This window comes from Alligator sinensis, unplaced genomic scaffold (genome assembly GCF_000455745.1).
Source record: "Alligator sinensis unplaced genomic scaffold, ASM45574v1 scaffold1339_1, whole genome shotgun sequence".
NCBI classification, from domain to species: Eukaryota; Metazoa; Chordata; order Crocodylia; family Alligatoridae; genus Alligator; species Alligator sinensis.
This window is the reverse complement of record NW_005842490.1, coordinates 662,506-686,999: the sequence shown is the minus strand read 5'-3', so window position 1 is coordinate 686,999 and position 24,494 is coordinate 662,506. Positions and strand designations below refer to the sequence as shown.

Here is a 24,494-nt window from a genome sequence, read left to right as displayed (position 1 = left end):
GAGGGACAAATGGGTTCTTAAAATGTGACCTTTGTCCATGCCACTTTTCTTCTCCAAGCTTAAGTTTCCTAGTCTGTGAAATGGGCAACCTATTTACAAGGACCGTGAAGAAGCCTCTCTAAATCTTAATTGTGAAGATGGGGAAAGAGAACTCAGGAATCCAGGAGTTTATCAGAAATTTCTTCTATATTCACAAATTCAAATTTGAATGCTAAATTGACTTTTTATTTTTTTTAAATATGGAGTTTTAAAAAATATTTCACAAACAGTTATCAAAAATATTTTTTTTACAGTTTCACAGAGGTTTCATAAACGAGCATTTTTATAATGCTGTGGTAATAATAATTTTTGTAATAAAAATCTATTTTCACTTTTCATTGTGGAAAAAATATTAGCAGTGGATAGATGCAAGTTCCTTTATGCATTAAATGTGACAAGGGACTGCTGGGGAAAAAATAGTATGTAATCATTTAATTAAAGACTTCACCAAAATGTATATTCAAGAGGGGGTTGAATTAAGGCGGCACAGACATACCCTAACTTTTGAACTCTTTTGACTTTGCATCCCTAGTAACTGTTAGCAGGGATTTTTGAATGCGACAGTGCGCAACTAGCTAGCTTGGCTGTGGTTATTGCTGTCCTCTTCTGGCTGGAATCAGAACTGTTCGGATGTTCAGGTCTTACCAGCTGGGGCAGAAATTACACATAAACTGGTATAAGTGATTGGAAATCAGCTCAAATCTGTAACACAACAGAAGTTCAATTCACATAAACTGCTTTCAAAATGGATAAAACTGGTTTAAGAGAAAACTTAATGGATTTAGTATCAGACTTAGTTGATTTAGGTTAAATCAGCTTATTGAACTGCTGTCCCAGATTCCCTCCAGATTGAAGTTAACTCTCAGTTCCCAGGATGCTTTGCACCTCCCCCATGACGCCCCTTCCCCTTGCAGGGTAGGCAGGCTAGCCTTGGGCCAAGCTGTCTGCTCCAGCCGAGCAGGGAGGTGCGCTCTAGGACACACCCATCTCCTCCCCCCAGCTTCTAGCCTGGGTCACTGCAGGCATGTGGCTGCATTTCCAGAATCAAACGTGAATATCTGTTCATTTGCTTATTGGTTCAATCTACACATTTTAGATTAAACTCGATGATTGAATTGATTCAGCCTCAGGCTTTTTGACTGTACTTACCTATGTTCACAAATAACAGCTGTTCTATTTGAATTCTAGAGCAACGTTTCTTAGGTCAGAAGGATGTCACAAAAACCAGCACTGTGACATCTGTTAAGTCCTAGGTGGCTGCGGACTAGGTGCTACAGTACCGAACATCACAGTGACAAGGCAAGTGTGAGTTCATTTGGTTGCCTTTCATTGTACTTCACCATTTCAGTGTACTTTTATAAACATTACATGTTATTATTTTTATTTACTGATTGACCTTCTACACTAACCCAATGCAAAGATTTGTTGGATATGGAGACTGCAAGATGGGCTATTCAGGGGCTGCTCTCTGAGCTGCAGTCAGGAGCTGCCTTTATTCCTCTCTTCCAATTGCACCGTGGAGAATATGTAACTTGTGTCTGCTCGTCTGTTATGCTGAAGGCTGGGAGCCACGTAATGTGAAGGAACTTTCCTAAATGCAGTTTCTTATAAGCTGGTTGTTAATCCTTTTTCATGGCTTTAAGGATAGTTGTGGCAGGGGTAGCTGTGAGCACACTGGCCAACCAAGTGTGGTCAGCTGGTCCAGTCTTTCTACTCCCCAAAATGTAACCACACCGAGAGACCTGAAAGCTTCCCCCTATTTGTTGGGGAAATAGGCCCTTAGAAAACAGTGTAGCTGGAGAGATATTTAAACTTAGCTCAAGACTGTCCTCATTTTAAATATAGTCCTATATCACAGTTCAAGCCCCCACTCCAGATCAGCCTGTAACCTTCCTTCTCCTATGCCCTGTCACTTTGACACTGAGTGGCAACAGAAATGAAAGGACACATTTTTATTCCCCTTATTCACATGACATCTTGAAGGGCCAGTGAGCCCCTCCAGATTTTTACCAGCATACACAAGAGCAGAATCAGGTCCAGGAAGCAGCATAAACCGTTCTCCTGGCTGGGTGTGGTTTTGTACATACTCTGGAAGGACCCCCTGGTTCAACAGATTGTGCTTGGGAACAGGAAGCCAGGATGGGAACCAACACACAGGACAAAAAAACAAGGTTAGTAGGCAGGGGAAGCTATTGCTGAGCAACCCTGTAACAAAAGGACCAGGCAGAAAAACTACTGGGTCCTGCCACAGGGGAAAGAAGTAGAGAAGCCAGGAGACTGAGTCCCACCCACCCCCACCACAAACTGTCCAAACCTGGGAAAGGCCGAGCTGCTTTGCAGAGGGATTAGGAGGCTCTGGCAGGACTCTGGGTAAGTGCCATTGCAGGAGAGGACCTTGAGAGGAGGTGGATGGGGTTGCCATGATCAGGGAAGCAAGACTTGGTGGACAACCAGCAGCGCTGGGGTTAGTAGGAAGGGCTTTTGTCAGATGGACTCGAGATACTAAGGAAGGGGTAATGGAGCTGCTGGGGAAACTGTGGGTAAAAGCTGGGAATTGTGGAAACAAGGGGGAGGAAGAAGCAGAAGAAGAGGAAGCACAAGAGAGGAAGCACAAGAGAGGAAGAAACTGAGGAAGTAAGGGAGGGGAAGAACTCAGCTTCCCATCTGTAAACTAACTGCTACCCCTGTGGGGCAAAATCCATGCCTGTGGGGCAACGTGTGTGGAGTTTCTGGGATGGAAGCTGCCAAGTATGGTCCATGCAACCGCTCCCTACCTGCTGGAGAGGATTGCAAGCATGCAGGGTTACTGTCATGCTAAGCCTACCTGGCAGAAAGGACCTGTGGCTGACTGAGTGCTGCCAGCGGGCATGGCTGGGCGGATGCTGAATGCAAGCACAAACCGTACTCAGCAGCAGTGTAGTAAAATGGTGCTGGAGGGGGTTTGTCTTTGTTTCCACTCACAGCATGAATCACGTTCAGCACCAGCTCAGCACTAGTCTTTGCCAACCAACACCCACTCTCAGCTGGGGGTGCTTTTTGTGAATACCTGGGCTCAGTGTACTGGTATAAATCATCTCGAAGGATGTATACGTGATTTCCCTGTGTCTTCTGGCTGTGATGCTGTTAAAAGCATATCCAGTCAGTTTTTTACTACAGTCAGTTAGTAATTTCAGGTACTGCATTTGCCCCCAGTTTCACCCACCAGTCATTGCAGTCACACAATCACACTCTCCAATATAAAATAGGTAGTACTCTCTCCCACATGAGCAAGATTATACAGATTAGTCAATTATATGGGTTAAAAAGCATGCAAAATAAATGGAAAAGACTGAACAGTCATTGCATTTTCTTTAACCTCTTTTAGGTCTTATCATCTAAGGTAGGACTTCAATAACAGTGAGTAAAAATGTTCTCAGACAGATGCATTATTAAACTGTGCTGTCCCTTTAAGTATATATGTGTCACACCACCTTCCTTGCACTACGCTGTCTACCTGTTATTTTAGTATAGCAGTAAAGTCTATTATCCCATTGTGTGGAAGAGGTGTAGATGTGTGTTTACTAGAGACTGCATTTTCTAAGTTGCAGTGAGCTGGAAATACAAAGGTTTCCATGGGGCTTGGATGTGTACGGTACATGTTTTCTCTGTCTAAAGGGCAGGAACTATTTGCATGACACAAGATGTAACTTCAGCAATTGCTGCTGTTCAGGGACAAAAAATATTTCCTGGCGTCTGTCACAAGCCCCAGTTGAGGAAAGCACCCAAGAACCGGCTGCCAGGGAATGAATGGGATACAGCTTGTGAGGTCTGGGGTTTTGCTTTGATTAAAGGAGAGATTCGTTTCTGAGATTGCAAGAAGGAAAAAAGCTCCTGCTCTCATTGTCTTAAAACTTATATGATGATGAATATGTTCTCAGTCAACTGCAGATTTCTTTTGTACTAGGAAGGAGACAACAAGGATTCTCTGCGCCATTTGCTGCTACAAGCTGGACTGCTATGTGTTTGAATGCAGCAGAGACACAAGGCCTGATTTCCAGAGATCTTGACCATCTACAGGTCCTAAGGGATGTCTTGATTCAGTCCCTGCTTGGACTGCACCTTGTGTTGAAGCACCTGATCAGGCTTTGAACTAGCTACCTCAGATACAGGGAGCAGGGAGCTGTGTATGCAGCATAGCTCCAAAATACCCAAGAAACTGGGTAAGTTTTGGGGAGATTAGTCTGTGTTGAGCAATGTGTTATCGTGACTACACTGCAAGCAGACACCAAACTATCCAGCTTGGGGGGTGCACACAGGTTGCAGTCACTACAACAGCTGCAGTGTACATATACCTAATGTGTAGTCAACAGGACCTGGGGATGCTCAGCCCTTCTGAGAATCAGGCCACCAGCTTTCACCGTGCTGTGAATCAGCCAAGTTAGCGAGTGTGTGTCTGTGCTATAGTCCCAGCTCTGCCAGTGCTGTTTTGTGTGGTCTGGGGCAAGTCATCCAGCCTCCCTTGGTTTCCCCCTATAAGAATGCTAATGATCACTCTCATGGACCCAGAGGGACAGCCTTCCATCTTCAGCTCCCTCTGTACAAAAATGAAGTTTATTTCCTACCTATGGGGACTTTTTACCATCTTGTACCATCTACACTTTTCCCAGAGTCTGACGAAGGGACTTTGATCCCAAAAGCTTGCAGAAAAGGACAGTTTTCTTGCAATTTCCCAGTTGGTCTAATAAAAGGTATCATTTTGGAACCAAGAGTTCTAGTTTTTTGTATGTCTCTAATGATCACCGTAGCATTGGGAAAAGGTGCTTCAAGCATGTAAACTATTCTGGAACTGCTAAATGTTATTGCTGCCATCCAGGTGTCCTATGAATTCTGCTAGAAGCCAAGGAGCACCCTCTGCTTACTCCTTTGTTCACTCCTCCCTTCCTCAGCCGTGGCCCTGTGGAGCTTGTTATCATGCTCTTCCCCTTTGCCTCTTGCTGAATGTGGGCTACATCGCTATTGCATGTAGTGTTAGTCCCTGGCAATTACGTAATGACCGGGTGAGGGCAGCAGTGCAGCTTTGGAGGGCCCTCATTAACGGTTTTACACAAGAGGCCTGCGGAAATCCAACCACCAACAGATCTGCAGTGGCTTCCAGTCTGCATTGTCAGCCAGGTTATTGTGAGCCTCTTCCCTCTTCTTTTCTGCCAGCTGAGCCAGGCAGCAACTGCCCGTTCATGCAAGAGGCAGCATGTGCTAGCAAAGCAGCGCTGGCTTTGGGGGAAGTTTTCCTCCATCTCTGAGGAGTCTGTGATCTGAAACAAAGACTGATCATCACCCAAGAAGAAACCCCTACCAGCCCCATCTGCTTCTCACCCAGTCCTGTCCACATACAGCACAGCACAATGAGCTAAGGGCACTGACTACCTAGGATGAGACATTCTCAGAAGCTGAAAACCAGACTAAACAGCCTCTGGATTGGATCCAGTATGGCTCATACTGTATTGTCCAGGGCCTTTTGGGGTTTTTGTTTTGTTTTGTTTTGTTTTTTGTTTGTTTGTTTGTTTTGCTGGTTTCTGAAGTAATGATTGGGTAGTTGATTCTCTGCTTGTACATTTACACTTCAACTTCAAGTCCGGTCTACCCTGTTTTTCTTGGGACTACTGGAGAATTAGCAGTATTATGATCTGGGCAGACCAATAAAGTGAAAACTGGGCAGTTGAGAGGCTTAGACTGTTAAAAGTCCTGATTCCATTTGATTTGTAACAGAATTAACAGAAACACCTGGGAAACAGTTGGGAGAAATGGTCTCTCTGTGAAAGATTCAAGATACCCACTTCTAAATGAAAAGTTAAGACAGCTTCATTTCCTTGAGCTCCCTTTTCCTTCCAGGAGACTGGCAGAGGCAAGACTATATTCCCAAAGTTTCTGAGAATACAGTAGAAAACAGGTAATGAATACCCTGAAGGGCAGGGCAAAACATTTTTCCTACCTCTTTTTATATCATAAAGTTTTAAAGAGGGAAATCATTCCCTGTCCTCTCTTTTTCACCTTTAATGTCCCTGACCTCAGCATTTGTAACTCATCAGACTGGTATATTTTCCTCCATGACATTTGCCCCTGTAGCAGGAATTCATTCAGGAGCTAATGTTAGTTCATTTTCGGTTGCTATGGGAGGCAGTTAGCATCAGGACAGTGGAAGGCGATACAAGAAGGGTAGCCGTATAGGTCATGGGGGTCTGTGTGTACCCTGAAATTATAGTCGATTCCATGAGATGCAGGAGAGATCACAACCTGTATCCTTGTTCCTCATCTGTTTTTATGGAATAAGGAGGAGATTTACTGAGTTGAAATGCCTCCTACCTTCTCCCCGGGATAACATGACCGATAGAGGTGTGGTGTCCTCCATGGACCAGTCTCCTCTGTGCTGCCTCAATGTGGCTGGTGCTCCACACAGTGGTGTTGTCCTGCTCTTACGTTATCATCTTCTTTTTCTCTGAAATAGCTCTTTTGCTTTATTTTGTTTTTAGGAATTTACCTAAAGAAAAATGACACAGAGACTCTTTGCAAAACTAGATGCTCTGGAGCAATCTTCACGTGAGAGCTTGGCCAAGTATGCCAGAATTGAAGTGAGTATAGCGTGAATCAGTACTGAATTAGGGATAAATGTGCCCTTTGTCAGCTTTGAAAGATACATTCCTCTCTTGTGTCATGTCTGTGCCTAGACAGGATGGCGACTGGCCCCATGTAATAAATAGCTACAGCAGAGGGATGAAGAGGAGGGGGAAAGAGAGACTCATTTTTGTCAGATTGTTTTGGGGACTGCTCCAGCCAGTGAAGCAAGGAGGTCACCCGGCACTTGAGAAAAGATCAAAAATTGAAGTCAATGGAGCTGCTTAACACAGAGCACCAATAAACATGCTTACCACCAATTGTCACCTCTTGCAGAAAGCCTCCCCACTACACCTCTCGCTAGATTGTCTGCTTTTAGACTGTGAAAGTCCTGGGTTGCCAGAGGTCTAGAAAAACAAATTCTTTGGAAAACCGTTGGTGGCAAATGCTGAGGTAACACATACAACAGTCATGCTTGTCTAGGACTTCCTAGCAGCTGTATTGCACTGTGGTCAAGCTAAAAAGACCATTTGAAGAATGTTTCAACTTTCAGTAAGTGCTTATGTAGAAACAACACTTTTTTCCTCTGGCGGTTTGCTTCTTGTGTGCGTCTTCAAATAAAAAATAATAAAATATACAAAGTTCTAACTATTTCTGACTGATGCTGGTTGTAAGTGCAGATGCAGGAAGAGAGTTTATGATTCACAGCCTTAACATTGCTTCACATAATAAAAACAAGCCGACTGCCCTCCTGCTCAGTTAAGGCTCCATGTACTTCTGATCTGTTGCAGTGTCGGGGGCTTGGGAAATTACAGTTAAAGCCATATGTGTCAACCCCATTGACATTTGAATTTAAGGAGGATTATGAATTACCCAGTGCTAGAAGATCAATTATTTCCGGGCCCAAATCTTCCCCACAGCTTGCAGAAGATGAACAGATCTTCACTCATCTGAAAACAAGGTGAGCCTGAACTGGAAAGTTTTATGTTTTATTTTTAGCTTGACTTAAAGGTACTTTAGATATGGTAAATGTACTATTAATAATTGATCTTACACTCAGTTCATTCTCCATGCAATTAAGCTAAGTCCTTAAAATTATCTTGTTTGCATGATTTACACCAATCATATAGTTAAAATGGATATAACTATAGATATTATTGTTAAGAAAAACCTTGCAATCAGGGGATTTTTTATATTGCGTGTCCTGTGTTGTGAAATGATCCATCACCATAAAACACAATGCAAACAGTAACTTATATTTAGGGATCTACCTAAATCTTGGGGAGACTTACCAGTTTTCACAGGTTGATCATGGTCTAAAGCTCTAATTTCCTGGTGATTTCACAGCAGCTCCACCCCTTGGCTGTGATTGGCACAGGCCCTGCCCCTTGGCACTGATAGGCAGAGAGGCCCCAGGATGGAGGAGGGACAAAGGGGCAGCCACCATCTTGACTGCTAGCTACCTTTTTGCAGCCCTGCCTCTTGGCACTGATTGATGGAGAGGCCCTGGCAAAGGGAGGAGCAATGAGGGGGTGGTCACCATCTTGTCTGCTGACCTTCATGCTGCCCCCCCCAGCTGGCACCTTCCCCTCCTGGCAGCAAAGACCACCACTGTTTTATTTTTATTAAGGTTTTTTTTGTTGATTTCACAGATATTGTGACAATCCCAGATTTTGGGATGTTGGCACAATCCACAAAACCACAAATTAAGTAGGTCCCTACTTATATTACCTGAAAACTGGCTGCAGAACATATAAGTATTTTTTTAACCCCAAAAGGAAGCCTTGAAAAAGTCAGACAGTTTGTTTTCCATGTAAGTATGAGATTTCTAAGTGATCAGAGATCTAGGGATTTATGACTTTATGACACAATATAAAATAGGAGATGTGGTGGGGAGTGGGGAGATAATACACAAACAGGGACCTACTGCTGTAACTTGGCAGAGATACATCATGTGTACTATTTTCAAACTGAACATGCCAGAGCTTGGAGGTGTCATGTGGCCCTGAAGCACTGTTACTGCCACAGAAATATTTTAAGGAAAAAAGTTGTCACGAAGTCAACAGCAAAGCTAACTACACTTTATCATGCATCAGCAGATGCATGACAAACAGATCCAAGGAGGTGATACTTCCCCTCTATCGGGCGCTGGTCAGACCGCAGTTGGAGTACTGCATCCAGTTTTGGGCACCGCACTTCAAGAGGGATGCGGATAACCTAGAGAGGGTCCAGAGAAGGGCCCGTATGGCTAAGGGCTTGCAGGCCAAGCCCTATGAGGAGAGACTGGGGCACCTGGACCTCTTCAGCCTCCGCAAGAGAAGGTTGAGAGGCGACCTTGTGGCTGCCTATAAGTTCATCACGGGGGCACAGAAGGGAATTGGTGAGGTTTTACTCACCAAGGCGCCCCCGGGGGTTACAAGAAATAATGGCCACAAGCTAGCAGAGAGCAGATTTAGATTGGACATTAGGAAGAACTTCTTCACAATTAGAGTGGCCAAGGTCTGGAACGGGCTCCCAAGGGAGGTGGTGCTCTCCCCTACCCTGGGGGTCTTCAAGAGGAGGTTAGATGGGCATCTGGCTGGGGTCATCTGAACCCAGCACTCTTTCCTGCCTAGGCAGGGGTTGGACTCGATGATCTATTGAGGTCCCTTCCGACCCTAGCATCTATGAATCTATGAATTACTTTTGTCTCAATTGTAAGCCCCTTTCACAGATGTCCATTTAATGGAAAGGCTCCTCCAGATTATGGGCTCATTTCTGAGCAGGTACTCCATCTGGAGAATGTACATCTTAGGGGGAAACTCCACAGCAAGGCTGTGTCAGCCTGCCAGCCAGATATTTCTAGGAGCAATTTCCGAAGACTAGGACCTGTTATAGAGAAGTACTAAGCCCCTGTTACCTTCAGTCCAAGTTTAAATGGTCAGCATTTTCCAGGACCCACCCTTAATGAGCACCTACAGCATTAAGATATAGGCAGCCATCTAAAATGTTTGTTGTAGAGCTATCATTCAGATGCTAAAATTCACTATTACAGTTATCTTTCATCACTTTGGGGGGGACATTTATTTTGTCACATTTGCAAAATATTGCTGTATATACTTCTGTTCTTTTGCAACATTTGCCTAGAAGTGCTGCCTACTTTGGTTAGTTTTTCCAACCCATTTCACATTTTCTGATCAGTTGTTGATTCTGAATTTTGTATCAGATATAGAGCTTTGATACTTTTAGCACTTGCAGGTCTGAATCACCCAGACTGATGATTAGGAAGAACCATACTGGCAAATCGACTATCAGGCCATTTAGTGCTCCAGACAACCTGCAAGCCAAGCCCTGCTATCAGCAAGGTACTTCTTTATAAAACACTGTGCGATCTCTCAAGTCTGTCCTAGAAGCTGTTTAGTTTATTTACAATCTTAATATAACACTGTGGGTGAAGTCTTGCTGTCTCATTTTACTAAGCATAATATTAGCACTATTAATGCTAAGCAATATTCTAATTACAAAAAGGGATGCTTTAGCTCTCAAGATAAAAATGCACTTTTTTTCAATGGTTTAGGTAAACTGGAAACTGCTTGTCTGCATGCCTTGCATGTGTAATGTCTGTATAATCCTTTGCATCTGCACCTACTAACCATCCAAAGTATTGTACAAATGAAGATTTTACGCTCAAGGAAAAATCTTCAGCTCTGTTATGGTTGAACCAGTATGTTGCAACTAGGAAACCACAAATATTCCAGCTGCATTGGTTCAGCTGGTCAGCCTAACATATCTCACAGTACAGTGCCTTGTGTTAGGAAATTTCCCAAGACCCTCTGCTCCCAGAGACAGTGCTGGGCATTATAAGATAGGTGTTTTCCAGGAGCCTCAGAACACACTTGTACAACCGCAGATGAAGGGAGTGCTGTGTGTGCATGGGCCAGAGCAGTTCTTTGAAGAACAGTGCTCCAGTGTAAACACGTTAAATCACTGCTTAGACATGCAAGGCAATGAACCATTTCATGCAGTCACTATTCTTGCTACAGGCTCTCGCTTACTGTTAATGCATAGTTTAATGGTTAATCTCTATTGTAATAGCTTAATCTAAAATACACTTCTGTTTATATACTCCATCAAATTATTCCTACTTTGTTTTGTATTCTTTTCCATAGAGGACCTACACACTTTAAAGGAAGGTTTTATTACATTAAAGCTAAGCCAAAAAGTAAAACCTGTTAGTTTTAGAGCCAAAGTTCACAGAAGACCAAAATGGAAGACAGAGGTAGGTCCTGTTCTCAGCCTAACCCAAAACTGAAGCTAATTCACTTTATAGCTGTCCTACCTCTAGCCAAACTTGCATGTGATTTTAATCATATACCAGCTTCCACTAGGTTTGGCTCACAATGTTTCAGGAGAATATAAGAGGAGGTGGTCTCTCTTTTCATGCAAATTTCTTTTCTGGTTGTACTATGGATACCCATGGAAAGTAGGCACTGTGGCTATGGGCATATCCAAAATGTTTGTTAATTCTTTTCTCTGCCTAAAATATGGTACAGCAGTTCTAGATTTTGAGGTATCTGAGTAGCTTTTGGTGTGTGGTGCTATGTCCCTTTTACAATACTAAAATAGCTTGGTGTGCAATTTACCATGATAAACTTAACTGCTTTTAAAGTAAGCAGAAAAATAAAATTACTACCAAATGGGACCCTTTTTTTCAGTTAAGCTTGAAGCATGTGCCTTAACTTGCAATTGTAACTCAGGAAAATAGTCCCTCCTTAAATTTACTTTGGTGGGTTAGAGCTTGCCACAAATAAATGTGAACATGTGGCTACAGGGCTCCTGATAAAGGCAATCCTGGAATAGCTATTCTCAGGTATGTAAGCTACACTGATGCAAGAAGAAACATTTACAGCACAAGTGAAAAGCAGTCAGCCATACCAGTAGAACAAAGCAGAAAACCAGCCTTCCTACTCTACACTGAGAAATAGTCTTACTATAAACAATTAGCTTTGTTTTGTTGCTAGAAATAATTACAACCTCTTAGGGTTAATTACAGATTTTTTTTTCTTCTCTATTGAGCCATAATCACCAGCGCCTGGTTTCAGAGCTCTAGGTATAGTCAAGATTTCCATTCAGGGTAAAGGCCAAATTCTAACCTCAGTTGTGCATCAACATGTATTTATAAAAACTATGATAGCCTTTTGATACCAATTACAATATGGGGCATTGAATAAACTACTACATCTTATTTAAATAGGAAGTAACAGTGGTAACCATATAATATCTATTGTAAATTGATGATTTAGACATCTATCACTGTTTTATGTTTTAGTAAAAAAACAATATGTGGGGATATATTTGAGATGTCTGCAGTGTTTATTACATTTGTTTCTAAATATATGGAATCTATAAAAATACACAGCTAAATCTGCATCTTGTGCATACTTGTTTTTCATTTTACATTGGTGAGTCATATTCTAATGTCATGAGCATGGTATTACTACTTGGATGACAATCTGGAAGGGCATTAACTATGCTCCTATTTACAACTCAAGCGCCTGAGTTCTTTCATTTTAACACAGATGCTACACTTGTTTTCTTTACTGACTTTTTAGCTTTTTCTTTAAAGGCAAAGAACATACAACATTTCTGACACACTATTTACAATGACAATGTTTAAAAAGGTTCCTGTGCTAACGTTATATTTTTGGTACTTTTAGTACTGGTGGGTCACAGCAAATACATCCATTTCCAGTATTTCCTGTATTTTTTGACAGGTTGAAAGGGTTCAGAAGCTAGAAGTCCTCTGTCAGCAAGAAAATGAAGCCTATTTAGCATCTGCCCTTGATCACAAAGATACTTCTCACTGGTGCTCTTCTAGGAGTGCCACCAGTCAGAATGAGGAGATACTTGCACCAGCTACAACAGGTAAGAACTGGAAAATTCCTTTGGTAGCCATGGTTTAGGAAAATACACTAAAGCCTGTCAGTAGTGTTACGATGTTTTAAAGAGACAGAATAAAAGTTTTCCTTTGCAGCAGATGGGTAGAACAACACAATGGTAGAGTAAATGTGCAAATGTTTACAGGTTTCCTTTGCATCTAGTCTATTCTTACTTACATTTTCCTTTGATTATATAACTGCTACTACCAATTTGTTCAATTGCTTACATTAATCCTGAGATTAAAATTTCCTTATAAAGGTTCCATGGTAAAATATGCACTCATGGACCGCGTCCACATGAGCGTGGACATCTGTTTCCCCAGGGACAAGAAGTAGTGGCACACCTTGTGGCACTGCTGCTTGTCCCTGGGGAATGCCTCTGCCACATGCCCTTTGGCGCATGGCAGGTTACCCTGGGTGCGGTAGGGTAGGCTGGAGCCAGAACTGGGTTGGCCCCAGCAGCTTTACCTGAGATCCTGGGGGTCTCCTGGGCCTCCAGCTGGCCAGGCTCCAGTTTTGGGTGGTGGCATGCACTGCACCCATGTGCGCCACTCTGCTTTTTTTGTGTGGGGGAGATCCCAGGGTCAAAAAAACCTGCCGTGCTGCTACCTTACAGCATGAACACCTAAATGTATGGTATGTGGCACAGAAGATGTGTCTGTGGCACCGCATACTGCATGGCTGCTCTCATCTGGATGCAGCCATGGGGTGCAACCCCACAACCACATGTGTGGTTTGCGGCGCTTCAATCCTGAGCGGAGGGGGCAGGGGGCAGGGGGCATGGCCAGATACCGTCCCCAGGCCAGCACGCTGAAGCTGAGGGGAAGGAGAAGGGTTTAAACCCTCTCTCCTGACCGCATGGGACCCCAGCCAGGTGTTGCTGCACCCCTGCCAGACGGCCCTGGCTGGGGCCCTGTGCAGGCAGGAGAGGGGGTTTAAACTACCCTCTCTCCCCTCTGTCTCAGCATGTCATCCTGGGGCTGGTATCTGGCCATGCCTTCCCCCTGCTGGAGTGGTGAGCACGGGTAAGCCAGGCAGGGGCTGCTGTGCCCCTGCCAAGCAAACCCTGGCTGGGGTCCCGTGTTGGAAAGGGGAGGGGTTTAAACACCCCTCTCCTCCCCTCTGTCTCAGCATACTGACCCAAGCTGGGGCCTGGCCATGCCTCCCCACGCTCTCCAGTGGGAAGCAGGAGAAAAGCCTACCAGGGGCTGCTTCCCCCTTTGAGTTGCTGCAAACTGCATGTGAACCCATTTGCCGTGCTACTAATTAGCAGTGCAGTGGGTTTTTTTGGCACTGGGAAATCCCGGTGTAAACAAGAAATGCCATTGAAAAAAGTGGTGTGCTGCACGTGGCAGAGCCATGATCTGACTGCTGGCCGGCTCCGAGGCACCAGATTTCTGCTGCTGCTGCCCCAGGAGGCCCCAGGACCCCAGGGAAGGCTGCTAGGGCCAGCACAGGAGTTGGCCCCAGCCTTCCCTACCCACCCTGGGACAATTTGCCCTGCACCAAGCCCATGTGCAGGGGTGTATGCAGGGGCAACCATGCACCCCTCCATGTGGGGATGTTTCTCTGGTGTCTCAGTGCTTCCATATCAATTTTTGCTGTATTTACAGGTAAAAGATATTTTTTTAACTGCTTGACTTGTCAACTCAGCCTAAGATCTGACAAACAAATGAAGTCATTTCTGACTTAGGGCATTAATCCTAGTAATAAATGTTTTGAGGGGTGAATATCACCTTCACTTACATCTGCACAGCTGCACTGTCCTCAGATTTTTCTCTCAGTTACATTTGCACGTTTTACTAAATACACTGTCTCCCCCTTGGGTATTTTGGCATGAAGCCTGTAGTTCCTTGGTGGCAAGGCCTCAGCACCACCTATAGGCAGGATGTTTGCACTTCTCTATCTAGCCCTTACTATTGCTCTTTGCCCTGAGTCTCCCTTGCCCTGTACATGTGATTCCCTTTGCAGAAACTGAATTGGAAGCCAGGCTCTTCAGTTTCTTTATGCTTTTGTGCACCAGTGTACAACCAGCAGAAGTGTGGCTTTAAGAATGCTGTTAATAATTCAGTATTCAATGAGCCAAGAGTGCAGTGCACTATAATTCACTACAGAGCGTCCCATCAGTTAGAAGCAAGCGACAAGCTTGACTGACTGCAAGAAGATGCAGTGTATCCTGATATGTGATTCTAGCTGCCCTACCGCACTTCTGTCACTATTTTGGGTTTCTTGGTCTGCAGAAGGAGTCCCTGTTGCTGAATTGTATTCTAATAAATCATCCTTTATGCAAAGTTGTAGGCTAGAATCATTCAGTTTAAACCACTGATATAATTTGGTGAAAGATGTTTCACAGTGCCTGATGTCTAATATTATCTTCCCAGAAGTAACTTGCATCTCCTTTATGTCCCTATTTACATATCATGTATGAAAACTCACTTGCCTTTCAGGAGACAAGTTAGGACAATACAGCACTTATGGTGAATCTGGCAAAACTGTTGCTCAACAGCTAGAAAGAGACAATAAAATCTGTGTCTGTGTCAATGGGCTTTTATCATCAGATGATCAGAAGGCAGGGTAAGTACTGTTGTAGTGTAAACAGTATTGCAAATTTAAGTTAAATTATCTTATAAATGACATACTGCATGGCAGCTCCCAATAATTCAGGAGTTCATATCTGACTCTTCCTGTCTTTCTAATTATGACCTCATTCAATAGTTAAATGGCACAAAAAACAAGGTTAGGCCTGGACAGAGTGGAGGTGTAGAGTATTTGGAGCGGAGAACCTCCTGGAATGTGTAGGTTTGTGAAGCATAAAGTGCTGTGGGCAATTCAGTAGGTAGTTCCCTCCCTTCTGTGTCAGTATTAAATCAGGGCTCCAGGAGCAGGCAACTGAAAATACTTCCTTTAGGTACTTATTTTACTGTTGCTGAAAATACTATTTTACTATAAAGCAGAAAGGTCATTCTGGTTATACCTTCCACAAGGGATAGTTCTGGTGTAAGTTTTTGCAAGGACAAAATCATTAACCCTAGGGGCTGCTCACTTTCTAACCAGAAATTACATTTTATCTACTTTCAAATAGCCTTCCAATTTCCAATGGATATAAAATTGTACTCTCCCGCTGAGCCCTTTTGTAGTGTTTCACTGAATGGCCAAGCTGTGTTATATCCTACTGCAGACTTGGCTGCACTAAAAAGATGAATTGACTTTGCTCTGTGCACTGGAGAGGTGGGTAGTTGTCTGCTAATCAAAGAGGAATGACAGTGTTCAATGAGCCAAGAGTGCAGTGCACTATAATTCACTTGCCATTGACCGGGCCTTGCCATCGACTAGGCCTCAGAGCCCTTCGCTCAATCAGAGGCCCCCCCAGCATTGTCTGCATCACTTTGAGACCCCTCCTGGCCCTGTGCCACGCTTTGGGCACCAAGGGTTCTTCCAGCTTTTGTGGGGAGAAACCTAACCGCTGCTGGCTGGGTTTACCTAGCCTTATGCCTAGTCCTTCCCTTTTCCAGGCCCTGCTCTAGGCTCCGGGGCTCTTTTAGTTCTTTAGCCAGGCCACACTACAGGGCTCCAGTTATCTGGCTTATGGCAGGGCTAACCTGAGCAGCCTCAAGCTGCTCCCAGGGCAGGTTCTCTGTGTGCTGGCCTGCATACCACTTGGGGCCCGAGCAGCCTCACGTTGCTCCCAGGGGTGGCTCTCCACGTGCCAGTCTGCACACCACTCCATCCAGCCCTCTGCTGAGGATGCAGGCTTGAGCTGCCTCAACGCAGCTTCCAGAGCCTGTGCCAGCTTGCGCACTGCTGGGGCGAAGAAGGGATCCCGGTGGAGGCTCTTCCCTCTCCAACATCCCTCGCTGTCTCTGCCCAGTGTGCTGGGAAGGGGTGGCCTGAAGGGTTTCTTTCCCAGCTTCCCTCCAGCCTTCCAGCCACTGTCAAAGGGAAGGGAAGGCTGCTTTAACGCCCCCCGGCTTCTAGCCTGAGCCACTGCAGGCACGTGCCTGTGTTTCTGGAATCAAAAATGAGTCTGTTCACTTGCTTCTCAGTTCAATCTACGCAGTTTAAATTAACCTGCAAAGATTCAGTGGATTCAGCCTTAGGCCTTTTGACTGTCTGTACTTAGCCATAGAGCTGCTGGGTACTGAGCATTTTTTTAAATCTAGCCCTAAATTTCCACAAAGCCCACTGCTTTCTCCTCATTGTCAGTTGCCTCTGGGCAATATGAGCAACGCCTCAGATAAGCTGAGTGACCCAGTTTAGCACATGCTTCTGAAACACTGCTGCCTTAGCATGTCTCTGGTGACAAACAGCTATCTGAGTCATCTCTGGTTTAAATATGGGATGTTTGCTTTCTTTATTTTAAGAAATGAAGCTCTTCTGAAGGAAAGTGCTTTTAATCAAGGAAGTGTGAAGAGTAACTTGCAGTCAAAAAAATGTAATTCAGAAGAAAAGAAAAACCTCATTTCCTTGAGCATTGAGGATGAAATGGAAAAGCCTGGTGCCAAAATAATCCATGCTGGATCATCAAAGGCAAAATGTGCCAGTCCAGTGGTAATAATGCTCTGTTTGTTTCACAAAGGTTATTACAGGACCTATATTATTGCATGCTGCTGTTAGGAGAATAATCTACTCAGAACACATCAGATCCCCACAATGGTAGATTACATCCCATGAGCTGTTTTACTGTCTGCACTGGGAATAGCATGAATTCAATGTAACATTCAGCAGAGCTGCAATCCTTGTCCCAGTGAAGTAAATGGAGTTTTGCCAGGAGGCAACCCTAGGAAATTTAATGTTTTGGGTACTGGCCAGTTTCCTAGGGTTTCAATTAAGAAACTCTGCAGGAGATGAGACAATGAGTGTCTTTCTGGTTCCTGGAAGACAGGTTAAAGTAGCAGTCTTGGGACACATCAGTGCCAACTTGGCCTCATTCTAGCACACCTGACCTGGTCTACTGCCAGGTCCTGCTTAGTTTGCAAATGAGCAGGATGAGACAGAAGGCAGAAAACACTAGGGTCTGCCGATAGGGAAGATCTGACTTACAGCTAGTGACCATGTGGAAGGAAGTGGTGTAAACTTCATAAGGTTAGTAAGAGAATATGTTCTAGTACTGAACAAGGGTTGGGACTTGTTTGACAGAATATAGGGATCAGGGCACTTCTTTGGCCTGAAGATGGGGTTAGGAGTTGGAGATGAATATTCACATGGTTCTAGCCTGTTAATAAAGAGTAGGAAGGATGAATACACACGCACACAGGCACACACAGACACGTTCATGGTGCTTAAGGGTTAAAACTTCATTATCAATATTAAAGCAAAGTAAAATGGCAATTGAACCCTAAGGTCTCCCTAGGTTTTTTTAACCCTGAAGAGCAAACTTAGCTTGTTTAAGGCATGTCCTGAATGAACTCTTGCCCTGGCCTTATGGCTGATTCCACTTCCTGTGGTATTTTCTGCTGGAGTTATTTTGTTCTGATCTGTGTAAGGACTGTAAAGAGCTGTGGGGGAATTTTCTTCCAATGAATCCTCTATGCATCTTTTTCACTTTTTTCCTATGGTCTTCTGTAATATAAACAATGCCCACTATCTGTGAAGTGTGGAAACAAGTATCAAAGACATATAATAAGCACACTTTATTATATGGCACTGCAGTGTATGATGTGGATGTTTAGATATGTATGTGATGTTACTGGCTAGGTCTCTGCCTCTGCCATTTTTGTGAACAACTTCATACAAATGTCATAGAAAGAGTATTAGTAGCAGGAGAAAAAATTAAAGTTCAATTTCTTTTTTCTACAGAAAGCGAGTGAAACATACCCCATAACTTACTCTGAAGAGAGATATATGCAGAAGTTTATTTTGAATAGGTGGCCATGTGTATGTAGAGGTAAAGTCTCTTATGACTTAGAAAATGAAAATAGCGAAGCATGTACCAACTTCAACCCAGTGTTACAGAACAACTATGATTACGCCCTTGCCTTAAATGGAGAAAAAGAAGAAAGTCTTCAAAATGTAACTGTAAAGAAAAATAAAAAGCTAAACAGAACATTGTCTGCAAAAAAGAAAGTCAGCGTTCATATTTTATCTTCAGATGGAAAAACCAAAATATTAATAAATTCACAGAAAGAAAAAACTTTTGTGGAGAAAATAGTTCAGAGCTTTTTTTATGCTGAAGCACCAGCCAGTAAATTCACATCAAAAGAGAGGAACATTTCAACAACAAAGGCTGAATGCGATGGAAATGACCTTCTTGTACATGGAGTGAATCCAAAATTAGCAGTATTCTATGAAAGTTTTTCTACACAAGAGATTCCAGTAGCAGTCTCTAAATGTTGCTGGTTTTATGGAAAGCCACTAAGTACCATTTCACACACACAGAAGAAAGGTAGGTTGGCCCAGTCATCACAACTGAGTTATATATCCATAGCAAAACCCATTGAAATACTTCCATGTGCAGATGTCACATCACAGTCAGCTCACAACATCTCAATGCAATGTGATGGTTTGGAAAACAAACACGTTATTCAGTCCAGCTCTTATTTTATGGAAGAACCTCTGCCAAGTCAGAACAAAGTAGGAATCTTTGGAGAATGTTCCCAGCCAGCATCATCCTTCAAGGAAGAAACACCAACTGATATAAAGCTAAATAAGCAGCAGCATTGCTTGGAAGGTAAAAAGGATTGTGATGCTTCTTCAGGAGTTTCGCACACCGACAGATTGTTGACATCAAAAGGTTTGCAGAAAGAACCAAATGAGGACACTAACCCCCAGAGACAAGTAGAACTACCTGAATGCCCACTGTCACTACCTGCTCTTTTCACTAGCCATCCAGTTATCAGTATACCAACAGCCCAGTGTGATACCTAAGAATCTAAGATAGACGTATTTGAGGCTGAATTTGCAGGTGACATTACTGATATGCTAAAGGGTATCAGTCTCTGATTAGCAAATAATGCTTGTAACAATGGGTTCCCCCAAATGATGTGGAACTCACTTCCAATTGAACACAACTCTCAATCTAAATGTTAAATTTTCTCAGAACAGCTGATGTCCTGTACAAGAGCTTGTATAACCAAAGGAGGTTTGCTATTGCAATGAATTATGATGTAGTGACGTTAAAGGTATATTAATCTCTCAACGATTAATTGATAAGGAGTCTTTATTTAGTGGTTTCACAGGTCACATACAAGAGACATTTAAGCCCTCTTTCTGAAGTGGAAAATAATTAAGGAGTTTATATCTTTTTAAAATTGTGAATGGCTTTGGTTGTGGGTATTTCAAAACATTAAGAATAACTTTGATTTACTCTGAGGATGTTTTGAGTTTAGATGTTTAAAAAACAAAACATCCAAAATGATGCATCTCATGTTGATTATACTGAGTCACATCCATTATATAGTTTATAGTATAGCGGACCTTGTTTGTAACACTAACAAAATTGCATGTAGTGGAATTAGCTTTACCCTCTGTTACAATATTGGCTTAGCTGGGTTCCTAGCCAAAATGCATTGAAGACACTGTGCCTAGGCAACTGAGCACATTGCATCACTTGTCAGCTAATATTAAATCTATGTTACTGTCTGAGGGCATAAAAAGAGTGGGGGGAAATGTTTCTATGTAGGGGCTGTTTGGAACTGAAATGAATACAAGAGGTTAATATCTGATCCTGTTATTTAGAAGACAGTTGTTACACACAACTAAATGTACATAATAAACCTACTGTACTCAGACCTGGTAGTTCGAACATCTAATTAGATAAGCAGTTGCACTTCATTACTTTTTCAACATATGATTTGTAACAGCTCCACAATTCAATTATTACGTGCCTAAATGATGGTGTAGGTGATGGGCCTTAGGTATGATTCTGTGGTTTGCTAGAGTACAGGAAGCTACAGCTGAACACCTAATTTGTTTTCTGACTTGTGTCCCTGTGCTTGTATGTGTAAATACTGTATTTGTAATTATTTGCTTTCTGTCTCCTATATATGAAAGCACTGAGGGATTTGACTGAATTCAATTCGATTTTTTTAAATTAAGCATTCACTGGCCATGTCTACAGAAGACCCTGACCATGCAGTAGCCCGATACTACTGTACAGTAGCATTGCTTGGCAATAACTGATGCAATGCTACTCCGTCATGAAAAAAGGTGTGTGTCGGCACTACTGCGCAGTACCTCAGGTTATACAAGTACTAAATACAAATATTCAAGTACTAAATGACTGTGCAGTAAAAACTGCGCTGTCCGTGCCTTGTGTAGATGCAGCCACTGTTTCCAATACATGTGTGTTCCAAAGCTGTGACACAAGGGCTACCTCTATGTTGGCTTATGGGAGCGGGGCACATAAATCTCGTTTCCAGCTAAATCCAAAAGCCTGGTGCTGCCCCCTGCTATGATAGGGAGGGGCTCTTGTGCACTTCCATGGCCAGGTTAGGGTGTGGATTGTGTCTTGGGACTGTTGCAAAATGCCCTGCACTGAGCTCAGCTACATTCACTTGGCACAGGGACAGGAATATATCCATGAACCCTATAGTCTATCAATCAAAAGTGCAGAGTACAAAATCTAAAGGAGTGGGAGATCCTTCCTCTTTGGGGTTTAACTTACCAATAACACCCCCCACCCTCACCCCCACCCCCAGCACGTTCCCTCTGCAGTCAGTGAAAGGGACTATCCTCTAAATCAGTGGTTCTCAACCTTTTTCATACTGGGACCCATTTGCCAAGATTGATGGCTTATCCTGACCCACATGCCTCTAGCCCTGCTGGTGCCCCTCACTCTCAACTTGCTGCCTCCTGGCCCCCTCCACAGCCCTGCCGAAGTGGGGCCCCAACATTGGCGATGCGTAGGGGGTACCCGCAGGTGCACGTGCACCCTGAGCTTGGTGGTGCACCCCCTGCAAAAAGGTGCTGCTGACACTGCTGGTGGCACCTGCAGGTGGTCACCTGTCACTACCTGCCCCCTCCCCCCCAACTCCGACAGCACTGGCTGCATCTGCAGGCAATCCTGATTGCTGCTGGCGGCATCTGCAGGTGGTCCTCACCCCCCCACCGCTGCTGACAGTGCTGTGGCCACCTGTGGGAGCTCACTGCTTGCCGCAGCCATACTCCTGCTGCTGACAGCACCACTGAGCAGCGCCTCCTGGCCACCCAACACCTGCAAGTACAGGCACCAGCCCTGGTGTTGCCAGCCTGGTCACATAGCTCCCCCCTGGCCCTTCCCCTGCTGAAGGGGCAGGTGCCTTCCCCCTGCCCCACCTGCCTTGCTGGAGCCTCAGTGCCCAGCCACCTTCCCCCACTGTCAGTAGGCACCGCCCCCCCCACACCCATCCCCTCCACATACACACACTTACACACACTGCCACCCCCACCCCACAACGGTCCCCAAGCCCTGGTCCTCCAACCCCCCCTCAACATACACTTACCTGCATCGAGCTGCTGGGGCTGCTCCCACAACCCAGCCTGGCTGCGTGCTGGCCACAGCCCAAGCAGCCCCTTCCAGGCTGGAACATTGCCAGTCTGCAAGGGGGAAACTGCTTTCACGCATTTTTCTGGCACTTGCTTGCGACCCTTTAAAATATTCTTGCAACCCACTTTTGGGTTGCAACCCATGAGTTCAGAAATGCTGCTCTAAATGCAACTTTCCATTTTGTTAGACAGCTAGGACCTGATTCTCCCTTCTCTTCCAGCAGCATAAAGCAGGAACAACTTCATTGTCACCAGCAGAGCTACACTAGTAGTAGCAGTCAGTCCAAATCTTTCAGGGAACAGAGATTCTTGGCCTGGAAATGACTTGTCCCAAAAAGGACATCTGAATCAGAAGTCAAAGTTAAGAACTTAAATGCCAACCTCAGAGATAGCAGAATGAAGAGTTAGCTCATCTCTCTAGCTAAATTTACTGTATTCTGTGGTTTCCAGTTATGAAACCAGGCCTCATACTGACCCTGATGTTAGCTATTCTGTAAACAGGAATGGGCATTTGGGGACATATATTAGACCAGGGGTGGGCAAAATACAGGCCGTGGGCTGAATCTGGCCAGCTGGCTTGCAGTGGGTCCCTTGGCCCTGACTGGTCCAAGTGTGGGAGGCAGTCTGAGCCATGATACATGCAGCTGGTCCCGTTACCCCTGGGTACGCAGTGGTGGCATGTCTGTTTCCTGGCAGCCCCAGCTTCTTCTTGCTTCTACTGCCGCCAGCCCCAGCCCCACTGCCTGGGCACCCCAGCCCATCTGTCCTACACCCTGCACTGCTCCCAGTGCACTCTGTCCTGCACTGGGAGCACTCGACAGAGTGGGTGGGTGGGGTCTCCATGGAGACCAGCTTGAGACCCACACAGACAGGGCGCGTCGGCCCAGTGGATAGGATGGAGCTGTGGGCGAGTGGGAAGCAGCATCTGGAAGCAGAACGAGCGGGTGAGGCCAGGGCTGGGATTGTGAGGCAGGATTGCGGAGAGGTGTCAGTGCAGGTCTGAGGCCTGGGGCAGAGCCAGGATCTGCTGCCTGCATGTCTGCAGCCCTGCAACAGGCGCTGGTCCCGCAGGCAAGGGCATGCCAGGAGTAGATCGTGGTTCTGCCCTGGGCCCCAACCCTGCGCTGTCACCACCCCGCAATCGTGCCCTGCTATCCCAGAACCACCCATCCATCCTACTCCTGGACGCCACTCCTCACCTGCCCATGGCCCCATCCCATCCACCTAGCCGCGTGCCCTGTCCACAGGTCCTTAGAGACCCTGGGATCATCAGGCAGTGACAGCACAGGGCCAGAGTCACTGAGGGAGTTTTGGTGAGTTGTTGCAGGGCAAGAGGAAAGGGTGCTGACCTGGCCTCTGACAGCTCACCAAAACTCCCGAAGTGGTGCTTGGGCCCAAATAACTGCCCACCCCCGTATTAGACCTCAATGTCAGATCCTTTTTCATCACTGCCTCTGCAAATAAGCATTTGTTAAGGAGGACTTCTCCAAGATCCTCACAATGCATCTGTCTGGTCCTTACATGACCTACCTGCTGTAATATCCAGCTGGCTCCTAATTCAATAAAATGACAGGCAAAAATCACCCTTCTGCCTGCAGAAGCAGCTTGAAAGGTAGCAGGTTTCCCCTCTTCTCTTTCTTCCTGTGTCCCCGTCAGCACCGCTGTTGGAGCAGGGTGAGGCTGCGTGAACCCATGAAGCGTGTCTCGAGATGTGGCCAGTTAAGCCAGGAATAGCAGTGTGGGGGCACCTTCCCTCCGCTGCTGCTCTTTGCCTACGGTTAAGGCACAAGTCCCCGGGCACAGCACAGGAGACGCATACCGAGGGCTTTATATACCCTACCTTAATATTTGGCCTGGACCTTTTGTCTGCCAAAGAGCTGTCACGCCCTCCAAAAATCAAAAAGCCAACACTGCCGGCTGGACACGGCCAGGCTAGAAACCACGGCCTTCGCTAGGAAAGTGAATCATCTTTACGCAGACAAGGTTCTTTGGGTAAATGTGAGACCTTTCATCAGACCAACTAAAACAGCTGGGAAAATTGTTCTTGGCAAGCCCCCGGGTGCAAACGCCCATCTTCAGGCATGAAACCCCCACCTGCGCGCGTGGGGGGGGGGGGGGGGGTTTGTTTCTTTTATTGGAAAATGTTGCAGGTCCCAATCCCAAATCCACGAGTCCGACAAACACCTCCAGCTTCAGGTGCTTGCACAGCCGACATGCAGGCCCGAGCCCCCGAGCTTCGCTGGCCCTCAGCCCTAGGGTGGCAGGAGCCTGCCCTTTCCGTCAAGTGGGAGGAAAGCCAAGATGTTCCCAGTGGGAATGAAGGTGGCAGAGGGCCACTCTGCACAACCTCCACCCCGGGCCACGAAACCGGACCCTCACCCTGAGCTGGGCAAGGGGCGCTGAGCCGCGCAGGGCAGAGCGCAAGGGGACAAGAGAAGCGGGCTCGCAGCCCAGGCTCCGCCCGGAGCCACCGCCTCCTCCTCCTCC

The 24,494-nt window shown here is 45.2% G+C and overlaps 1 protein-coding gene across 1 annotated transcript; it reads left to right on the top strand.

Annotated features, from left to right (window-relative positions):
* The first annotated feature begins 5,898 nt into the window (after positions 1-5,898).
* Positions 5,899-19,409, top strand: LOC102371501. Its single transcript, XM_025212884.1, has 9 exons — positions 5,899-5,965; positions 6,546-6,644; positions 7,419-7,588; positions 9,865-9,971; positions 10,776-10,885; positions 12,381-12,531; positions 14,993-15,119; positions 16,907-17,093; positions 18,342-19,409. The coding sequence occupies exons 2-9, from the start codon at positions 6,564-6,566 to the stop codon at positions 19,407-19,409; spliced, it is 2,001 nt and encodes a 666-aa protein (XP_025068669.1). The 5' UTR covers positions 5,899-5,965; positions 6,546-6,563.
* Positions 19,410-24,494: the final 5,085 nt, after the last annotated feature.

Bases quoted from the DNA above. Each gene is read 5' to 3' on its own strand.
- LOC102371501 (XM_025212884.1), top strand. From the start codon at position 6,564: ATGACACAGAGACTCTTTGCAAAACTAGATGCTCTGGAGCAATCTTCA. The intron at 12,532-14,992 runs GTAAGAACTGGA...CTTGCCTTTCAG, and splicing joins ACTTGCACCAGCTACAACAG to GAGACAAGTTAGGACAATAC. The intron at 17,094-18,341 runs GTAATAATGCTC...TTTTTTCTACAG, and splicing joins CAAAATGTGCCAGTCCAGTG to AAAGCGAGTGAAACATACCC.